Source organism: Notamacropus eugenii, chromosome 6 (assembly GCF_028372415.1).
Source record: "Notamacropus eugenii isolate mMacEug1 chromosome 6, mMacEug1.pri_v2, whole genome shotgun sequence".
In the NCBI taxonomy this organism is placed as follows: domain Eukaryota; kingdom Metazoa; phylum Chordata; class Mammalia; order Diprotodontia; family Macropodidae; genus Notamacropus; species Notamacropus eugenii.
This window is the reverse complement of record NC_092877.1, coordinates 24,115,019-24,137,829: the sequence shown is the minus strand read 5'-3', so window position 1 is coordinate 24,137,829 and position 22,811 is coordinate 24,115,019. Positions and strand designations below refer to the sequence as shown.

At 39.8% G+C, this 22,811-nt stretch overlaps 1 protein-coding gene across 2 annotated transcripts; it reads right to left on the bottom strand.

Moving 5' to 3' along the window:
* Window positions 1-401: 401 nt before the first annotated feature.
* On the bottom strand, window positions 402-21,733 carry CCDC34 (coiled-coil domain containing 34). Of its 2 annotated transcripts, XM_072619293.1 has the most exons (6): window positions 21,131-21,729; window positions 14,856-14,988; window positions 11,574-11,681; window positions 3,886-4,044; window positions 3,073-3,214; window positions 402-970 (listed from the first exon to the last, which is right to left on the bottom strand). In XM_072619293.1, the coding sequence occupies exons 1-6, from the start codon at window positions 21,490-21,492 to the stop codon at window positions 753-755; spliced, it is 1,122 nt and encodes a 373-aa protein (XP_072475394.1). In that variant the 5' UTR covers window positions 21,493-21,729; the 3' UTR covers window positions 402-752. The 2 variants fall into 2 exon arrangements, with proteins under 2 accessions (XP_072475394.1, XP_072475396.1); XM_072619295.1 differs by lacking the exon at window positions 3,886-4,044 and having other exon boundaries at window positions 21,131-21,733.
* Between the last annotated feature and the right edge of the window lie 1,078 nt (window positions 21,734-22,811).

Here is a 22,811-nt window from a genome sequence, read left to right as displayed (position 1 = left end):
TTTACTTTCTTTAAACAGTAAAATTGCATGATTTTGGGACACAGCTCTGGGGGAAGATTTTTTAAAACAATACTGTTTTAGGACACAAACATTATTTCAGCTGAGTTTAAATATAAATTACCATCAATTGAGCATTTTTTCCCAAAGTACTATCTAATGTCCAAGGTTAAACGATTGTGTCCTCACAACCGTGAGTAACTCTTCACAAAATTCAGGATCCTCATCTCTGTTTTCAGGACAATACTAAATGCTACTTGGTGGTTTGTTTTTTCAAACAAAATTTTTGCAGGAAATAGTAAAAATACCAACAACTCTAGTTTCTGATTTCCATAAAATGCCATCCTATAAAGATTCTTCTAAGGGTTATCTGGAAGAAGCAGTTTAAAATGATTTATACAAGATTTATTCAAATCACTTTATTACACATAACCATAAGAACATACGTTGTGGAAGAACACAAGAACAATCTTTGATTTTATTGGTGTTACAGAATAGTTATAGATAAGTTAAATACAAACATTTCTTAATTGTATAGATGCTAATTTTACAAACACACAATTTTAAACATTTATAAAAATAAAAAAATGTGCAAATATCTCCCTCAATTAACTTGAAGGTACCTACTGACAATTACAAAAATGATAACTGGTAAATCATCTCACAAAATATTGAGCTAATACTGAGTAACAAAAATAGTTCTAGTTTTTCTTTTAAAAAGAGGCTCTCAGCACTGAGGTTATTTGGTGCACGCACTATCTCTGTATTCTACACAGAGTTCCAAGGCAAAGATTGCCCCTGTTTTTATGAAAGACCAAAGACGAGGACCTGTAAGGCTGAACGAACATGGGCCTTCTGCTCTTCCTCACAGTGATAGCAGCCTTTGATTCCTTAGGTGGGGGAATGTAAATAGGCTTCCATGGGATCGGATTATAAAAGCTTGGCGGAGGGCAAGCAATTCCATTGTAGTAACCTAAGAATGAAAAATAGACTGATTACTCTCCAAAAGCTCTCATTGTTTAAAAGCCCAAAAAAGACAGTAAATCATTTCCAATGTATACAGGAACCAGATGGAAAAACAATTTAAAATTAGCACCTTGCGATGGAATAGATGTAAAGCCTCACTGATATGGAATAATTGGAGATGTTTACTATAAACCAGTCTGGCTTTAGGAAAAGTATGAATTTGACCATAATGCAGCTTTCCAAATACAGTCAGTCAGTCACAAAGCATTTATTAAGTGCCTACTATGTGCCACACATTGTACTAAGTGCTAATGTGACATCCTGGAGCTTAAACAATAAATATTACTACCAAGGCATCATATGAGCCAAGACAGTTAAAAACCAAACTGGCAAGGTTAAAAGTTGAAAAGAGCCTTCATGATCTGTAAGTCTCTTCTCTGAAAATGTTACTGATTTTAGTAATACAAATAAGGCCCTGAAAATTTACAGAGACGAAATGATAACAGAACATTTAGCTCAATAGGAATCACATATCTTGTCTAAATTTATTTACTGCCTATATTGGTGTCATTCAAATTAGTGAAGATTCACTGCATTACTATAATTTTAATATACAATTATTTATCAACAGTTCCTTTCATAATGAATGTATGTAATTAAATGAAACTATGGCTCCTAAGAGCTAAAATACAAAATTGTGAAAAAAGGCCAGATGGTGAATACCATGCAAAATCCAAAATCACCCTCCTTTCACTTATTTCATTCAAAATATGTTTTAAAAAATGGACCATAATTTGGATACAAAGACTATCACAGAGCAGATTAAGATTGCTAGAGTAAGAGACAGTGGAGCACGGTAGAAAGAATACAGGCCAGAGAGTTCAGTGAAACTTGGCTGAATCTGTTCTGATGCTCACCTTGTCACCTGAGATTCTCTAAGTGTCAAGATCCCAATAAATAAAATGAGAATAATAGTACCTACAGCACCTCCCTCTGGGTTGTACTGGGTTTTTATAAGGATCAAATGAGATAATGTATGTAAAGTGCTCTTTTATTAAAGCATTAAACTAATGTACTATTTTTTCAGCTGCTATTATTATGACAGTATTCTTACACAAAAATTCTTAGAGAAAAAAATTGGGTGATATAAAAAAAGCTATCAATAGAAATTTTCTAAACAGAAAATATACACTTAAAATTCCACCCAAGCAATTTAACTAATTTAACGATTAAGTCCTGATTGATAAGGGGATATCTAGTCAAAGCTTTGTCTCTAACATTCACTCCTCTGATTATACTGGTGTTGCTTAATTATTACCCTTCTTCAAACAAGTAGAAACCAAACAAGCAAACTCAGTTCAGTATCTGTAACTGATGACCTCTGTGCCATGCATGAGAGGCCTATGCCCTGACAGCAGGAATGTGTCAGTCACACAATGGCAGTCCCCATCAACGGTGAAGATATTTCAACACACACTTCACCAGGGTGGTCAAAACAAAGTCTGGAATATGTTCTATTGTGTGAACACAACAGAATGGGAGTATTTTTAATAAATCACTTAGACAAGTGAAGGCAGCTGTCAGCAAGTTATGAGCTTCCAACAGAAAGCACAAAGAAACTATCCCCCACCATCTATAATCAGACCAAGCATAAAGAGCAACTGGTTTTCTGTCTGGTTCCTGGGCTGTCTGGTGTTTGGAGTTACAAGAATAATCTCCCAAAGAGATCTGTAGCTCTAATTTAGATAGGGTTAAGAAGAGTAGCAAACATGAAACCTCACCAGAATAAGTCTTCATGGGCCAACTGGAAGAAATGTTGAATTTTATATTACGTTTTCACCATCAAACATTCTCACTGATTTAAAAGCACAGTGTTACAACTGCTTTAAAATTCACAGCTGCTTTTAAAAGAAATCCAATTCTGATTCAGAAAAACAGTAAGTTTGTAACTTCATACAGGATCTTCTATCTAGCTTGCTGAAATAGTAATTTTAGACAACTTTTTCATAAGTTCTTATTTTTTCAAGAGAAACAAACAACATGAAACTTCCTCCCCCAACCATGAGCTCACTTGCCTTATTTAGGTCACAGAGAAGAACAAGAACTAACCTGTTAGTTTCCCATTGGCATAACCATAGCTCCTTGGAATGAGACGAGGTTTGTTTTTCACATTTTGCAGCCATTCCTTAAACTTCTTTTCAGAGATTTCTTTCTTTTCCTGTTGTTCAGCAAGCCGCTGCTTTTCTTTTTCCTTAAAATGATAAAAACAAAGACTTCTTAAAGGAGCATATTCAAATCTATGTGACATTTGGTCATTCCAACTAACAGATTATTAGCTATCTCCTTCAGTCTTTCATTAGCTATAAACAATAATTCATCTGAGGGTGATTTCTGTGAAAGGGACACAGTGAAAGGCTCTTTTCTCAGTAACACTTAAGTCAGCAAACCCAAGTCCATTTACTTTTTTAAATTATCTGTTTTGACCATCATAAGGATGCAACTCCATAACATAATATTACAGAATGTTCCAAAATAACCTAAAATAATTTGCTTTAAACCTAACAAAATCCCATTCTCAGCAAACACAAAACGCCAGGCAGCATAATGGTCCTCAAAAGTAGAATGTTTTCTGTCTTAAATATAGGACTCAAAGATAATGAACAACAGAGAATAACTTAGCTCATGCAAACCAACTAATGTCTGAATACCTTCTCCCAGATAAGCCAAGCTCACATGGACACCAAGAGATGAGTGTTCAGTCATGACCATTAAACCAAAATGTTCACAGAATCACGATGTTGATATTTGGACATCACCTTGCTGTCTGAAAGATGAGGGAATCTGTGGCCCAGAACTTTAAAATCTCCAGGATGAGGGTCTGTGTCTCATGACATAGCCCTCTGTGCCACTTTGGAGTCATACCTTTTCCTTCTTTTTTCTCTCATGTTCTTCGGTCATTTTTTTCTTTAACCATTCTTGATATTTTTCTTTAGCTTTTTCTTGCAAATGTTCTTTTTCTAGGTCCTTTGCTGCTTTTTCTTCCATTTCTTTATTAAGCTTCCTTTCCCTTTCTTTTCTTTCCTTTAAAAGTAAGAAGCACAAGACAATCCTTCATGTGTGCTTACCAACACACCTAATTCTGGATGTTCTTGTTATAGACAAGAAAACATTTAACATTCAATCCTGTACACCTCTAAAAATTGGTGGAAAACTAACAATATCAAAAAAATAAAATTTCATTACACTGGATTCCTAAAAGAAGACAATAATATTTGCTCCAGAAAGAAATTATGCCCATGTTCCATTGATAATGGAGTTTGTAAATATTAACAACCGTACATCAATTCAACAAATACCTATTGACCACCTAATTTACAAGGCCCCAAGGATACAAAACCATCTCTGACCTTGAGAGCATTTTAATGAGGGGGCGGGGAAAGAATGTATTTCAACATGTACATAAGCAAAAATTATACAAAGTGATATAAAAATTATTACATTATGTCAACTGATTTCACTTTCTACTTAGTAACCAAGTATTGTCAAATACATGATTTTGCTACCACACATTTAACACTATTCCAAGGTAAGCTAAAGACAATCCCAGTTTCTATCAGTACATTTCTTACACGCCTTTATTTTTTTAATGAAAAAAATCCACTAATAATGTTTTCACATAATGGAATGAAATGTTTCCTTTTTATTTGGAGGGATAAGATAAACTTTAATTCATCCACAAAAGTGCTCACATGAATAAAGACTTAGGGAACAATTTTCAAAATCTGGAAAATTTAGGCAATATCATATCAACTGCAGAATGCCATCTACATAGCGGAAAAAAGATGGGTTAAATTCAATTCCTTCCTTGAAAATCTGAAAAAATACATATTTTTATCCCCTTAAACAATAAAAAACATCCCACTTAGTAATGTCCCAAATATACAATATGGCCAAGTACTACCTACCAAAAGTGGAAACAGAGGGAGGAAAGCACCTTCAAGACCTCAACAGTAGGAAACAGAGAAACAATTGACAGGCTTTACCATTTGTAGGAAAGCTAGTTGGTGGCTGTGCCTACTCTACAGCTCCAGGGGAGTGGGGGTGGGGAGAAAAATACTTCCAGCTGGACAGCAGCAGGCCATTAACACAGTAGCTCTGTTAAAGAATCAAAGAATCACAGAGTTGGAAGAGACCACCCCAAGGGTCACTAAAACTAACCTGTTCCCTGACAGTTCTAAAATAGATAATAGTGGACAAGCGTGAGACCTTGACCACCATTTTATAACATCTGTTCTTTGAGAATGGCATTAGAATTCCAAAAAAAATCCCTTATAAACCTTCAGTGTGATACAATTGATTTGAAGGTTTCAGAGAAGCCTGGGAAGGCTTGTACGAACTGATACAAAATGAAGTGAGCAGAACCTAGAGAACAATTTATACAGTAACAATAACAATGTATAAAAATAAACAGAAAGACTTAGAACTTCTGACCAACAAAATAGCCAACCACAATTCCATGACTTGTGGTCACTTCTAGAAAGGCTTAGAGCACAAATCACAGCATATGTGAGAGCGAGTATGAGAGTGTGAGTGCGTGCATATGTGCGTGCATGTGTGTGTATGTGTGTGTGAGTGGATGTGTGGATGTGTGTGGACAGATTAATCCAGGAATTTGTTTTGCTTAACTATATGTCTTTGTCATGGTTTTGTTTCTCATGCTTCAACGTAAGGGTAAATGGGAAGTGGGGGGAGGAGGAGAATTCAGAAATGAAAATAAAATAAAATAAAATGTAATACAATTGATTCATAAACTGAAAACTGCATATACAAATAAATATACGAACAATTAACCATCAAGAGAATGAGTAATCTTATTCATATACACTCAAAATTTTCCCTATAAAAATAGAGTGAGGAAAAATTGTCCAAAGTAAATATGGAAAAGGAATTGGCATGCTACATAGAAATTCTTCACTGGGACAAAAAAAGTTATAAAGATTGGAAACTACTTTTGTAGAAAGCACTAAAGAATTGATATTTTAATAATTTTCCAAACAAGAGAAAAAGACTGGTGCAGAAAGTTCAGAAGTACTGACAGATCAAACAGTCTCAAGAGTGCTTGACCACGTTACAGGGATAACCCTCCCTGAACTCTGATGTAGCCCAAGGCAGCAGTCTATCAGGCAGAATCAAGGAAGATATTGATAACTTATAAATAACACAGAGGAACAAAAGGTTAGGAGGAACAGCAGAAGTAAAGAGAAGAATGAACGTTTACATCATTTATGGTAGTAAAACAGGTTAGCACAACAATGGAAACTGAAAGAAATGGCAGAACAGGATTCCTAAGCTATAAACCTAAAAAACTTGCAAATATAAAACATAAAATGTGAGCTTCCTAAGGACAGGTCTGATGTTCTGTGTGCACGGCAGCGCTGGGCGTACAAAATGCTCTCAATGTTGCTTAAAGGAACGAAGAGACTCCCATAGTGTTCTTAGGTGAGGAAAAAGTAACAATACAGAGATGCTGTTTTTCAATTGGCTGTTACAGACTTCTGATCATGCCACAGAGAATGCTTTCCTTCACAATTTTATTTATAGAAAACTTAATAGCAAAGATAACCACATTCATATTATGTTTTACAGGTACAAATTACCTCACACACATCTCATTTGAGTCTCTCACACCAAGTATATGAACAGATGAGGAAAGCAAGACTAAGAAAACCATTCTGTGATTCGCTCAGTCATAGACTGGTAAAAGGCTAGGCTAGACCTGGCATCAGCTCATCTTAACGTAATGTTCTTTCCACTATACTACATCTGAATGAAAGTGATATTTTCAGGGAAGCAAAGTACCCCACAAACACTGTTACTTAAGATTAAAACCACAAGTTTTTTCTCACTGAAAAAGCATGTCTTAAATATTGACTAATTGGATTTAAGAAATATGTAGTGTTTCAATAAACACTATTACACTCTTGACATTGGTAGCTTTTATCCAGACACATCTCCTTTGTCTGCAGTTCTGTAACATATGTTGAGTCAAACTTGTAAACATGGGCCAGGTCCCTTAGAAGCACCTAGTGCTTTGGGAGCCAGTTGAGATGACTCGTTCTTGCACAGTTCCTAGTCCTGAGAGACAAGTAAGTGAAGGTTTATTAAACCCTGTGCTGGGTCTTTCTGATCCTTTCTTTCCCTTCTTCCTCTTGTTTCTGCAGACATTACTCTAAAAGGAGGGAGATTAGGGAGAACAACCTTAGCAATGTACATGACCAATCAGCCACTCAAGCACAGTTTACACCTTGCTTTTCTAGGATAGTAACTGCCCACTCTTCTCCTTTTGGTTAGGCAAACAAGATCTATCCCAAAGCAAGAGGAATCATAGTGGAAGTAACAATGATAATTTACTGTTTATTGTTATTGTTAACTAGATAGGGTGTCTTTATTATAATAATTCTACAAGTACACACTGCCATACCAACCCTACTGTACATGAAATAATCAATCCCCATGTTGTGGGAATTGTGGCATAGCTTTCATTTAAAAACATTTTAAGAATAATTATCTTTGAATACAAAATAAGAATTATGGGCAAGAAAAAGAAAATAAATGTCCTTCAAAGAAAAAAGAAAGAAAGAAAAGATTAATTTAGTAAGACTTCACAGAACAAAAGACAGTCAAATGAGATAAGTCATTTCGTTTTAGAATCACATTTCAAAAAATAGACCAGTGAAAAGGATATCATGAATACCACTTGTCGGTTTGTTAGATAGACCAAAGTAAAAATGACCTGAAGAAAGAAACCACCCTTGATATGTCTAAAATATGAACACAGTCTAAGGCAGCTGAGGACCACACATGGTGAATGTAAACAGGGAAGGAAAAAAAAATGAGATGCCAGACAAGAAGAGAAGAACCAGGGGGCCCCACTTTTGTAAATGAAGTTAAAATAGCCTAGCCTAGAAATCAGAAGAAATCTGATGGGCTTTAAGAAGGGAGAAAAATAAAGCAAATCATAGGATCCTGAATCCAGAGCTAAAAGGGACCTTACCTTGAAGCTCTTCTGATCTAAATCCTTCACTTTACAGATGAGGAAATTGAGACTGAAATAAGTCACATGAGTTACTCAAAATCATACAAAGAGTAAACGATAGAACCAGCACTTGAATCCAGGTCCTCTCACTCCAAATAAGATGCACTTTCATCCAATGCCAGTCTGACTCCCTAAATAGCTGATGGTACACTAGGGATTATGTGTGCTCCCAAATAGACATCTTCTTTCCTGACATATACTCAATCTCTAAAATAGAGACAGACAATTAGCACTCACAAAATGCATACACCCAAAAGTTGTAATGTCCTCCTAATTAAATTCCAGCTGCAATTTCCATCCAAAAGAGAACAGTCACTTTTTACATAATCAGATTAGGTTTAATGCCAGCAATTAAACAGTAAATATATCACCTCATACCATTATATTGCATTCTTAGAAATCCAGCAACCTTGTTTAATTGATTAGTGTGGTAAAATTAGCTTCATGGAATTAGAAGATAAGATAAGAGGCTTTTAGTAGGAAAAGAATGGCAGAACACAATGTAGTTTATAAATATGAATCTCAAAAATGCATGAACCAAAAGCCTTTGTCATGTTCACACCTCCTTGGGTCACACAGCTAGCTAGTCAGGCACTGAGAATGGGAGTTGGGAAAGTGGGATATGAGAACTGTCTTCAGCAACCTGGAAGGCTGTCATATGAAAGCTATTTTCCCTGGTGCCAGAGAGAAAAAGGAAGACAAGAAGGAGGAAGTTACATCAAAGCAGGCATTGGCTCAATACTAATTAAGGACGTCGTAAAATAATGTGTGATACTCAAATTTGTTTGTTATTGTGGAAGAAAAATGTTTACCTACATGGCAAAGAGCTACAGTAGAAATTTAACATCCTCTTTCATTGAACTGAGTATCTAAAAAGAATTATGCAAAATTCCCTCAGATTTTAATATGTACTTCTCATATATATAAAATGACCTTTTAGGTCAACTCCCAACTTCCCTATGTAAGTAGAACAGAGTTCAAAATGAAGTAGTACAGAAACATTTCCATTTAGTTTTAGAGTGTAAAGACTAAAAATAACAAATTCATCAGTTCTTTTTAACTGATCTTTAAGAAGGTGGTGTGAAAATATGAGGAAAAATGTTAAGAAATTACATGAAAAACAGATGGATTGGCTGCTCACAGGGAGAGTATTAACATCACAAAATTCCATAGAAGAGGAAGCTGAGACACACAGACTTGAAATGGCCAAAACTAGGACCATCATTTGGGAGCCTCCTAAGAGGGTTAGGTAATTCACCACCTTCAGAGGAGAGACGCAATTAACATAATGTAGCATGGACTCCATTTTGTGACTTTCTGAAGTGAGCAAGAATAATGGGCTGGCAATTACAGGTAGAGCAGTGGACAGTCAGGAAAATGAGAAATTCCAGGGGGAGGATCATTAGGTCAATCAAGGGTGGATTTGAAGACAAGTGAAACCAGAGTGGAAGAAACACACAGAGAGAAGAAGGAAGGGTCAAGGCACAAAAGGTCACAGTGAGGGCCAAGGGCAGCTCTGTGGGAAGTGAAGGAGACAGAGTCAGAGGAGCAAGATAAGAGGTTGTGGCCAGAGAGAACTGGAGAGTTGGCAATCACACCAAGATTAGATGGTTTGAGTAAATAGCCCTCGGGCCACAGATTGTGTAGGCCTGCTCAGGTCAGCGGGTTAAAGGGATTGTCATATCCAAAATTAATGGCAAGGGATGAAGTAAGGAGAAATGCTATAAGTGAAATGCTAAAGTCAAGGAAGGAGATGGGGAAATGGCCTTCAGATTACAAGAAAACACCACCAAGAATGGGAAGAGAGGCTGTTTGTTGGCCCAGTGGCTGGGTGGATGGGAGTTGTGGGGGAAGATAGGAGTCATAGGATTTCACTGACAACAACAATCTTAGAATAATCTGCCCAATTCCCATCATTTCACAGTTAAGGAAACTGAGGCTCAGAGAGCTTCTTAAGTGACACATTCAAGGTCACATGGTTATGTCAGGCTCTGGACTAGACCCAGATTCCTAGACCTGTAGTCCTAGGCCTCTGTCACTATACCTCACTACCAGGGAGACTCTATAATGGTTACACAAAGTATAACTGATAAATTCAAAACATTTTGCTGCAATTCAGAAGCCCCTCATTAGTATAAACTGATGGGGTTTTACTGTAATTATGAAAAAGTATAATCGTGATTATATTTAATATAAAAATTAGCACTGAAAGCACTACCCCTTTAAGTGAATAAAATTAGAATGGAAAACATGATGTACTCAAAATTGCTGTGAAAATAAATGGTCATTTTCCATTTCATATTGTCATCCACCAAGTGAACGGATCACAAATATCTTACACCTGACTCATTCACCAAATATTTATCGAGCACCAATTACCAACAAGCAACAAAAACATAGGTAAGCCAGGTGTGGCTTTCAAGGAGTTTATATTATAGAAGGGAAAATAAGAAACATAAAAGAATTAACTAACATTGAAGGTGACAAGCACTACAAGAATGATGAAGACTGTAAGTGTTTACAAGAGGCTGGTTCAGGCTGAAAAACAGAAATGGGGAGGTTCAAGCTGGACTATGGTATGCAGAGGTATATTAAAAGATAAAATGAGAAAGGTAAGCTGAAGCCTAACTGTAGAAAGCCTTAAAAGGGGGACTAGAGAATTCAGACTTTTTCCCATAGACAACATAGATGGCTTTTGAGCAGGTTGACACAATCAAAATAATGCTTTATCAAGAATAATCTAGAAACAATCCAGGATAGAATGGGGACTGGGAGAAAAACCTGAGGCCATGGGACCAGTCAGGAAACTATTATCCAGGAAAAAGGTAATAAGGACCTGAATTGGGTGTTAGTCATAGGAATGCAAAGAAGTAATATATGCCAATACAATATTGTTAAGGAAAGAAGACTAAAGGGGAGCTAGAAGGGAGAAGAAAGAAAGGAGGACCAAGGTAAGTTTTCAAGCTTAGTTTACTGAGAGAATGGCAGTACCATTCAACAGAAACAAAGATCAGGAAGAATTATTTGGAGAAAAAATGGTGAACTCAAAGGACCACAAATTTAAAGTTGGAATGGATGACCTTAGAGGTCATCTTATCCAAGTCCCTTCTCGTTTTATAGAGGAGGAAACTAAAGACCAAAGATTGGTTAAGTGACTTGTCCAAAGTCCCATAGGTAAGGAGGACAAATTCCACTAATATTAAGAGTTTGGGATGCTGGCAAGATGTCCAGGTGGAAATATTAGAGTTATTGAAGGTGAGGGACTGAAGAGGTACAGGACTGGAGTCATCTGCACCTAAGATGACTCTCAAGCTGGACAAGCAGAAAAGACTGTCCAGGAGAGTATAGGAGGAAGAGGGCAGGGAAGAGGCAAGGACCTGAGGAATTCCTCCTGAAAAGGCAGGAGAAGGAAGGAGAAACAGGAAAAAAAGAAAGAGGTTAAGAAATAGTAAGAGGAGAACCAGGATAACAGCAACAAGGGGACTCCACCTGACCCTCAGTGCCTAATTCTCACCTGTTCATTCTTTTTGTGAAGCCATTCCTTGTGTTTTTCCTCTGCACATTTTTTTCTTTTTTCACGTTCTTCCATTTCTTTTCTTTTTTCTTGTTGTAGACTTAGTTCCTATTTTTTCAACACAAAAAAGGAACATTTAATAATGTATTTAAACAAAAATAGCTCTGCTACCTTACGTGATTGCTAGGATTTAAAATCAATTAAAAAAAAAAACTAAAGAAATAGGTACTAATTAATGCACTGCTGACAGATCTATGAATCCATTCTAGAAACAATTTAGAACCATGCCCCAAAAGTTACCAAATTGTGCATACCTTTTGACCCAGCAATATCATTACTAGGTTTATACGCAATGAGATCAAAGAAAAAGGAAAAGTATCCACCTAAACAAAATATTTACAGTAGCTCTCTTTGTGGAGGCAAAGAATTGGAAATTAAAGCAGAATCCATTAACTGGGGAAGACTGATATATGAATGTAAAGAAATACACCGTATTCTAAGAAAGAATGAAAAAGGATGCCTTCAGAGAAAATTGAGAAGAGGTGAATAAACTGATAGACAGGTGAAATGAGAATGGAAGAAAGATTTATAAAATAACAACTACATTAGAAAGACAAACACGTCAGAAAGATTTCAGATCTCTGATCAATACAATAACCAGCCATGATTCCAGAATGGTGATTCCAGATGATGAAGTATACCACTCACTTCCTGACAGAAGTGAAGAACTCAGGGTGCAAGAAGTGAAATATATTTACTGGATACGACCAGTGGGGGAATTTCTCTTGCTTGACTATGCCTGTTTGTTACAAGCGTTTTGCTTCCCCTCCCCTCTACCTTTTATCCAAATAGAGCAACAGAAGGGAGAGAATTTTTCTTTTTTGCTGCTAATTGAAAAAAAGTAAATTTAAAAAATTTTAGTAACTTTTCAGAGATGCAAATATCTGTTTGGTACTATTAACACTAGTTTCTTACTATAAATTTCAACTATACTATATTCCTCTGACAGTTTTTCAACATATAAATTTTGGCACCATAATACACTACCAACAAATAATTCAAATGAACTAGAATGATTGGGGGAGGTAATAAGAAATAAGCAAGGCCTCTAAGTTTCTGTTGAAGATAAAGGCAAGGAATTTAAGTATCCCTGAAGCTGAATAGTCAAGAGATTTTAGACCTACGTCAAAGGAGGGATATTTCTTGGAGAAGAAAAGAATTCCTACAAGTTTTTCAGTGACACTATAGTAATGGGGGCAGAAAATGAAACTGAGTTCATGTTCCTATTTAACTGCTTTGTCATCACTTGACTCTGCAAGCTTGAGCACTTCTTCCAGAGAAAGAATGTGAACAGCAAAGAGATAAACCTACATCCAGAATTTCATCAGTTTGTCATTCCTTAGGGCATGCCAGTTAACTGTATTAACTTTGAGTCTGGTCCAGTTTGGACAGCTTAAAAACTTAGTCATTTACTGATTATTTTTCTTTCCTCTCCATGAACACTGCTCTTAAATAGTTTCCTACCTTCTCCCATTACAAACCCTGGACTGAGTGAGACACAATTTCTCAGTTCCCTACAGCAGAGGTGTCAAAACACACAGACCACAACACACCCCAATTGTGGTCTGAAACAGATTAAAATGTGATTTGGAAATATTTAACAAAATAAATAAAAACACAATAAGACATAAATAATGGGATTTTCTAAGTCAATATGTGCCTTCAGGGATCCTAACATACAGTATGGCCCTGGTTTCTATTTGAGTTTGACACTACTTCCCTAAAAAATCATTTACTTAGGAAAAAACAATACCCATCATTCCAAATTCCCAACCAATAGGGTCCTATACTAGCAACAAAGATTCTGCATCAAAGACCAACTCCTCCCCAAGGTATCCATTCCAAAGTCAGGCAGTCACTCAACAGGAATTTATTAAGCACCTAACATGTGCCAGATACTATGCTAAGCACTGGGCTACCCTCAAGGAGCTCACTGTCTAATGGAGGAGGCAAAATGCAAACTACCAGGTACAGACAAGCTATTTATCAAATAAATTGAAGATATTCTTAGAGGGAAAAGCACTAGCATTACGGAGGATCAGAAAAAGCTTATTGCAGAAGGTGGGATTATTAGCTAAAATATGAAGGAACAGAGGGAAACCAGAAGTTGGCAGGAGGGAATTTCAGGTCTAGGAGATAGCCAACGAAAATGTTCAAAGTCCAAGGATGGAGAGTTTTGTATTAAGAATAGCAAAGGAAGCTAGCATCACTGGCTTGGTAACATGTAAGAGTTCTGGAACGATAGGAAAGAGTCAGGTTAGGTTATAAAGGGCTTTAACAGACAAAGGGAAGATTTCATATTTGATCCTGAAGAGAATAGGGAGCCACTGGAGTTTACTGAATAGGAGAGTGAAATGAGGATCTTCCTCGAAGACATTACCTCACATGTAAACTAATTTAACCTCATGTCACTCTGGAAACAGTTTTCTCAACTGTCAAAAGCTTAATTCTCAATTATCCTTCCTTTTTCGTCCTAAGTACATTTCCTGAAACATTCTTACATTCTACTTTGGGGGGAGGAGGGAACCAATACACAAAAAAGTTAAATAATTTGAGAGCAAAAATATGAATTAAAATAATAAATGACTCCACTCTTTCAAGGTTCTAATGACTAATATGTGATCCATTTTTTAGTATTAAGTTAGAAAATATATATGGGTAATTGTGCTGGGTAAAGAGCTCTTAACCCAATATTTTAGACAGGTTCTAAAGTAATAGTCAAGGTCTAATATTTAGACTTTCATAGTTTTTTACTAAGGTGTATGCCATTTTTTAATATGACAGTTTCAATCAGAAAAATGAAGACTGCCTCATTTATGTCTGGGAATCAGCATACTAATTCAGTAGGATTAGAATGGACTTTTGGAGTCAAGAGACCTTGATTTTGGTCTCGGATTTAAAACATACTTGTCATGTGGCCCTGGGAAAGTCGATTAACCTTCCTAGTCTCATTTTCTTATCTGCCCAAGGAAAGGACCAGATTTTATTCATCTTTGCCTCTTCCCTAGCACAAGGGATTAGTGTTTAATGAATATCCCTTGAAATTAAAGGAAAGCCAACATTTAGCATCATGGCTGACATAGAACATTAAACACTGATGTAACCAAATGCAAAAATTATCCAATTTATTATTAGGATACTAAAAGGATTCGTAGAAATTTTCATTTAAACTAAGAAATACATCTACAAGCTCATCTATGGCTAAACTTGCTATATCGTTACCTCCAAGGCTCTGTTTTGTAGACGAGCACGTTGTTCTTTTTCTTTGCAAACAAACCACTCTTCCCATGGTGTCAGATTTGCCTCTAATACAAGCCACTGATGTTCTTTTTCTGAATTTTCTCTTTCTTTAATTCTGTTGATAAAGAAGATATTCTAAATTGCTTAATACATAGTTGTTGACCTAATAGTCAAAATGACTTACAGAGTAAAATACATATTTTTATACATATTTAAACATTTTACCATATTCAATAAGGAGACTTATATTTTAAAGTTCATAAAAATGAAACCTTCAAATTTTCTCCAGCTAGACCACCAGAAGGCCAGTGATCAAGGTTAGAGTTTTTTCGGCCACAACAATTCCTAAAGACCATGTGTCCTAAGGGCCTATGATTAATTATCATTGCTAGGGGACAAACCACATCAATAAAATCAAGTCATAAAGTACCAACCACTAAGCTTTGTGTTTATACATGACATAGAGGAACTAGCTAGAATTACTTTTTTTAAAAATTCCTTTCAGAAACCAAAATTTTACTTCAAGTTAAAGTGGAAAGGGCAAGAGACTTCAGAGTCAGAAAGGTCAGGGTTTCAGTTTCAGCCCTGACACTTAATAAGATGCATGACCACAGGCAAGTCATCCCTCTGAAGTTCAATACATTTATCTTCATTGATTAAAATGGGGATGATAATATTTTCTACCACCTTAACTACCTCAAAGGACTGTTGTGAGGAAATCACACAGTTCACCTGAAAATAACATAAATGTTAGCTGTTTTTTAATTCTTCATAAAAATCCTACTGCAATACCTCATCACGGTATGGAGACAGGCCTGGGGTCTCAAAGGTTACTCTAGCAAAATACCATATGGCAGATTCTACCATGTTGGAAAGGCTTTGAGTATGGTTCCAGGAACAGACTATGTCTGCCTTCTCAGGACCAAGCTAATAAGTAAACTAAAGCTAATCACCAACAGGTTGGCCACTAAGTGATGAATTATTTGGTTGGGCAACACACGAAAAATAAACCCCAATAAAAAACGATCCTCAGTCACAGACAATATCCTTCTATTTCTGCCATGTCAGAGAGCAGAGGTCCTGCTGATTTAATTGAAGGTACTCTGAATATGAGATCACTATACTAAGGCCAAAGAACTGACATACTACTGGGAGAAATGAAGTATCTCAGTATCATTGTTCCCACAATAAATGAAACCAGATGACAAAAGGAAGTCTCAGCTAAATGGAAGGATGGATCACAAGGTCTTACTGGAGAGGCAAACAAAAGAATTAGTGAAGTTGGTTTCATGGCAACTATTTAATCTAACAAGTATTATTAAGTACTTGCTATGTACAAAGCACTATAACAGTATGGGAGCTATGTGTACAAAATAAAAAATACTCTCTGCTCTCAAAGAGTCTTATTTTATTGGAAGGATATGACATGGAAGCAGATAGGGACATAAATAATACCTTGAGGACTGAGGAGAAAGTACTAACTAGGCAGGTCAGGTGAGGCTTCTTACAAGAAGTAACACAAGCTGAACTTTGGAGGAAACCTGGAATACTCTAAGAGGTAGAGGTAATAAAAAAAAGAGAGCGTGGTGAACTCCAAGCATGAAAAGGTGGAGGAAGGAGTAAGACTTTCCAGATCAGAGAATTGCAAATTAGCCAGAGAGGGTGGAATGAAGTGCGAAGGTTGATGTGCCATCACACCGCGAAGGGCTTTCAATAGTAAGAGCAAAGGAAGTAGGGAATTGAAGATTTCTGAGCACAGGAATGACATGGCAGAAGTTGTGTTTTAGGAGGGTTATTTTAGCAGCTACGTAGAAGATGCATCAGAGAAGAGAAAGAGAGTAAAAAGACATCAACTAGGTTGTTACAATAATTCAGGTGCCGTGATAAAGGTATGACCTGAGGAGAGAGCCATGTGAATAGATAAAAGTAAAGAGGCGAATTTTAGTGGAGGTAGAATCAACAAGGCAGGACAAATGATTAGTTATGATGGATAGATGAGGAAAGAGTTAAATATGACAATGAGATGATGAAACTAGGTGACCAGAAGAATAGTAATGTACTAAATAGAAACAGGACTAAGTGTTGTGGCAATTCTAATGGACTCAGTTTTCGAGCATGATAAGTTTGAGATCCTTAAAGGATACTGAGTTGGGAGATGTCTGGCAGGAAGACTATAGAGTTTGGGAGATTAGACCTAGATACAGAGGTCTTGTCTCATCTCTTGCAATTCCATTTCAAAGTGTCTCCTGGCCTTTTCATGGAGAATGCCTTTTGGACTTGTCATCCAAGGTCTCCTTTCTTTTACTAGATAACTGCCAAGTACAATGTGATCTTGGCTATGGTGGTTTTTGAGTTTAAGTCAAATTCAGCACCTGTACTCCTGGCTGATGGGGGCAGGAATAATTAATCCAAGTTTGATGGTTAAGACTAGGCCCCACTTTCTTTAGAAATTGCTGGTCCCACTGCTCCTGCCTTCTGTTGTAGCTGGAGCCCCTGGGTTACTTGTACTTGGCACCACTCTGGGCCTTTCTCTAAAAGTATGGTCAGTTAGATTTGGAACTGATTGATCAATCAACCCACAGAATGCTGATTTGATAGAAAATGTGAACCTGAAAGAAGTTAGTTTAAGGTCAACCAAAAAGTAAGTGGGCTTCTGTGTTTAGCCCTATTGTATTCAACAGGTTTCTCAACGATTAAGATGACATAATGGCATGTTTACCATACTTGTAGGAAGCTTAAAAAGGTGATGTATAATTAATATAGATGATGAATGGATCTGGATCCCAAACAAAACAAACAAAAACTACCATGCAGGAAAGAACAATTGAATGAATGTAATAAAATTGAATAGGGGTATACAAAGGTGGGCACTTACATTTCAAAAAGTTAACTGCATAAGTAAATAAGGAAGAAGGTATGGCTGGACTATAGTTCATGCAGAAAATACCTGGGGGCTTAGTGGACTGTAAAAGCACAGTTGAGTCAGGAGCATGAAGAGGCAGCCAAAAAAACTAATGAGATCCTAGGCTACATTAACAGAAATGGTGGCAAGAATGAGGAAGGTAGCACAAGAAAAGCACCATATTCAGTTCTAGATAGTACATTTCAAGAAAGTTGACAAATTAGAGGGCTATGATCTATGTAAGGAACAGGAGATATTTAGCTTTAAAATTTTGAGGATTCTTGATCACAGAAGCAACATATGGAAGGATTTGACTTGTTTGGCCCCAGAGGGTGAAAGCACCACTGGGTATAAATAACAGAGGCAGATTTAAGCTGGATGTAGGGAAATTTTTCCTTATGATCAGAGTAGCCTAAAAACAGAATGGACTACATTATGAAGTAGTGAATTAAGGTCTTTTCCATACTAAAATTCCATGATATTGTACATGATATATCTCACATCCATCAAGATGCAGACCGCGCACACACACGCACATGCACGAACACAGGCACACATGCGCACGCGCACACATGCGCATACGCACACACACGTGCGCACTAAGCTCCCTTCCACTTCTAAGTTTCTATGATTCCATCAGCTTTTAACAACAATAATACCGTAGGCCCATGCCAAGGCAGATCTGCACTGAATGTGCAGTTCCAGAAAAGGAAGACTGTGATATTTATTCTTACACTAACACGTATCTCAAGGAATTTCAAAGGAAAGACTCTCTAGAACTGGCCTACACAACCTTGCAGGCTGCCCCAAATTCTTTGGCGTGCCCTCTGACCCCTCACGCAGGCTGTGCAGGCCTGAGTGGACATATTTAGGTTCCAATCCTACCCCTCCTAACTAGCTCTGTGACTTTGAAGACACTGAACTTTCACTGAGTCTTAGTTTCCCCCTCTTCAAAATGATGGATAAACAAGACATTTTTAAGGTTCCTTCTGACTTTAAACTATTACTTCCACCACATTATATGTAGGGAGATAAGGTGACTTGATAGCAAGATCTACAAGTAATTGGATTCTATACGTAGAGGATTAAAAGAGATGGGAACTCAAAAATCATCCAGTTCTAACCCTTCATTTCAGAGTGGAAGGAAACAAGGCTCAGAGTTTAAGGGATTTGCCTAAAGTCACACAGGGAGAGAAGATAAAGCTCAAATTAAACTCCAGTTTTCTGACTCCAAATTCAAAATGCTTTGCTTTCTATGCAGCCTCCCTGGATATCTTTGGATGTATTGCCTAACCTCAGTGTCTATAATACAGGGATATTGTGATTCACTAGAACTACCTCAAAAATCGGGGGGGGGGGGAGGGTTGGGGAGGGAAGAGTCCAAACCTGATATTTCATCAGTATAGACAGACAGTATAGAAACTGCCTCCTCCATCGGCCTACCACCAATGCCTATCAGTTGGCTGGCTTTCCACAACTCTGGAAGTGCTGCCTGGAAACTCTGACCAGCTATGGAACTCAGCTGCCCATGGTTTTGGAAACAAGAGCTGAATGATCCAAGGTGTTCTTGACTCTTCGGCTCCTCCTTTACCAATAAGCCAAGTCCCCTTGCATCACCTTGAAGTAGGAGGGTTCTATTTCCATTTTCCTAGCATTTACTAAGCCTCTACTCTGTTCACTGTGGAAATAAAGGCACTCTCACTGCCTGAAGATATCAGGAGTTCCTTTTCAGGGGTTCTACAATTTCTTTTTGTACGAGGAGGTTCCTGGGAGAAGGACACGAGTCCTGTGACTTCCTCGGTCTAGGGAGCTCCCAGCAGGAAGTCTCACACCCTCCCCTACAAATAAGGGGCAAGTCCAGTCTACACTGGCAGGACATGCAGCCCTCCTGCAGAGGTTGTGGAGGTGAGACGCTGGGTGAGCTTTACAGGCACGCGCGGGATCCCAGAGGTCACCTCCTGCGAGGCCTCGCTAGGACAGAGGAGAAAAAGGAAGGGGAAAGAAATATTGGAGGAGAAGGGAACGAGGCTGGAGTGGGGAAGGCCTTGGCCAATGCGGGGAGGGAGGGAAGGGGAGGGAAGGGAAGGGAAGGGAAGGGAAGGGAAGTGAAGGGAAGGGAAGGGAAGGGAAGGGAAGGGAAGGGAAGGGAAGGGAAGGGAAGGAAGGAAAGGGAAGGGAAGGAAGGAAAGGGAAAAGGAAAGGAAAGAAAAGGAAGGAAGGAAGGAAGGAAGGAAGGGAGGGAGGGAGGGAGGGAGGGAGGGAGGGAAGGGAAGGGAAGGAAGGGGAAAAGGAAAGGAAAGAGAAGGAAGGAAGGAAGGGAGGGAGGGAGGGAGGGAAGGGAAGGGAAGGAAGGGGAAAAGGAAAGGAAAGAGAAGGAAGGAAGGAAGGAAGGGAGGGAGGGAGGGAGGGAAGGGAAGGGAAGGAAGGGGAAAAGGAAAGGAAAGAGAAGGAAGGAAGGAAGGAAGGAAGGAAGGAAGGAAGGAAGGGAGGGAGGGAGGGAGGGAGGGAAGGGAAGGGAAGGGAAGGAAGGGGAAAAGGAAAGGAAAGAAAAGGAAGGAAGGAAGGAAGGAAGGAAGGAAGGAAGGAAGGGAGGAAGGAAGGAAGGAAGGGAGGGAGGGAGGAAAGGGAAAAGGAAAGGAAAGGAAAGGAAAGGAAAGGAAAGGAAGGAAGGAAGGAAGGAAGGAAGGAAGGAAGGAAGGAAGGAAGGGAGGGAGGGAGGGAGGAAGGAAGGGAGGGAGGGAGGGAGGGAAGGGAAAAGGAAAGGAAAGGAAAGGAAAGGAAAGGAAGGAAGGAAGGAAGGGAGGGAGGAAGGAAGGAAGGGAGGAAGGAAGGGAAGAAGGGAGGAAGGGAGGAAGGGAGGGAGGGAGGGAGGGAGGGAGGGAGGAAAGGGAAAAGGAAAGGAAAGGAAAGGAAAGGAAAGGAAGGAAGGAAGGAAGGGAGGAAGGAAGGAAGGGAGGAAGGAAGGGAAGAAGGAAGGAAGGGAGGAAGGAAGGGAGGGAGGGAGGAAAGGGAAAAGGAAAGGAAAGGAAAGGAAAGGAAGGAAGGGAGGAAGGAAGGGAGGAAGGAAGGGAGGGAGGGAGGAAAGGGAAAAGGAAAGGAAAGGAAAGGAAAGGAAGGAAGGAAGGAAGGAAGGGAAGAAGGGAGGAAGGAAGGAAGGAAGGAAGGAAGGAAGGAAGGAAGGAAGGAAGGAAGGAAGGAAGGAAGGAAGGAAGGAAGGAAGGAAGGAAGGAAGGAAGGAAGGAAGGAAGGGAGGGAGGGAGGGAGGGAGAGGGGACATGGCCGCGGGAAGGGTGGGCCCCGGCCCTGCCTCCGGGCCCTCCCGCGCTCCGCCCCGCTCCGGGGGCGGGCCCTTTACCTGGCGCGCCCCAAGCTCTCCCCTCCGTCCGAGGACACGCCCCTCCCCCTCGGGCCGGCCTCCTCGCTCTTCTCCTCCGCCCCGGGGGGCGGCGGGGTTTTCTCCGCCCCGCTGGGCTTGGGCTTGGGCTCGGCCTCGGCCTCGGCCCGCTCCCGGCCCGCGCGCTCCGGCCGGTGCCGCCGCCGCCTCCGGCGCTGCCGCGGCTCCTCGGCGCCGTCGCTGTCGCTCTGCAGCAGGGACAGCAGCAAGGGGGACGCCGGGCTCGAGCCGGGGCGCGCCGACGACGACGGGTCCGAGGCGGAGCCGCCCGGGGCCTCCTCCCGCCTGCGCGGCGGCGGCTGCACGCCCTGCTCACTGTCCATGGCCGGGGGAGGGGAGGCCGAACGGAACCGAGGCCAAGGCCGCCGTCGCCGCCAAGTTCAAACCGGCGCTGCCCCCGCGGCGGGAAAGCGCTCCCAGGAGGCCCCGCGCCGCCCGCCGCCGCAGCCAATCCGGGGCCGGGGCCGGCACGCGTTGCCAGGGCAGTGCGCGGACTCCCCCGCCCCCACCCCGCCGGGGGCTTTGTTTCGCCCCGCCCTTGGCCTCAGCTCTGTAGAGCCAGCGTGCGCGTCCGGCCTGCGGATGGCGCTGCGGCGCTTCGACATGGCCACGCCCCCAAGCGCCTCAGCCTCTGTGCAGGGCCACGCCCCCAAGGTGGCTCCTCCCCCTGCACTAAGGGATGGGAGGGGGCTGGGAGTCCACACCACCCAAATGCCTTCTTTGGGTCATGCGCCCCTTTTAGTCTTACTGCGTGCTCCTACTGAGCTAAACTAGGAGAGGAAAAAAAATTAATGAACATGTATTAAGCACCAACTGTGTGCCAGGTACTGTGCCAAACACTCAAGATACTACGGGGGAAAAGAGTCAAGGAACATTTATTAAACACCCACTACATGCGAGGTACTGTGCTAACCGCTGGGGATACAAAGAAAAAAAAACAAAAATAAACATTTATTAAGCACCAACTGTGTGCCAAGCTCTGTGCCAATAACAGAATACAAAAAAAGGCAAAAGACAATCATTGTTCTTGAGGAGCTGCCTATAATGGGGAGACAACATAAAAATAAGATATTTTTGTATACATATACATGCATTTGCTACATATATACACATACCTATATATGTATATTGCATATACAGAGAGAGAGAGAGAGCCTATGTAGGATAAATGGGAGCTCATCCACAGAGAGAAGGCACTAAGTTAATGAAGGTGGATGGGGAATGGTTTCCAGCTGGGACCTGAAGGAATAAAGGGATGCCAGGAGACAGGTAGTCTGATGAAGCCTATGGAAGCCTTCTCAGAAGAATATTTTTAGATCAATAAAATACATAGGACTGATTACAAAGGAAATCAATTATATTCAAATACAGTTATCAAACTACTTTTTTAAAAAAAGGTCCCAGGTTAAGAATCTCTGATCTACAGGAAACTTCTGGACAATAGGGATTCTTTCATTCTTTGTATTTTTGATGCTGACCTCCTGGCATTTCATAAATACTTGATGATGGAGCTGGAAGGGACCCCAGAGGTCACAGAATCCATCCCCTTCATTTTACAAACGAGGAAAATGAGGGTTAGAAAGGTTTAGTTGGCTTAGGCAGGTTCAAACTCATCCTCCTAAAACCAAACTCTACAAGTGCT

Excerpts from the sequence above, each read along its gene's own strand:
- CCDC34 (XM_072619293.1), bottom strand. The coding sequence starts at position 21,492 with ATGGACAGTGAGCAGGGCGTGCAGCCGCCGCCGCGCAGGCGGGAGGAG. Across the intron at positions 14,989-21,130 it reads GAGAGCTTGGGGCGCGCCAG|AATTAAAGAAAGAGAAAATT; the intron begins GTAAAGGGCCCG and ends CTTTATCAACAG. Across the intron at positions 4,045-11,573 it reads TTCACAAAAAGAATGAACAG|GAAAGAAAAGAAAGGGAAAG; the intron begins GTGAGAATTAGG and ends TTACTTTTAAAG.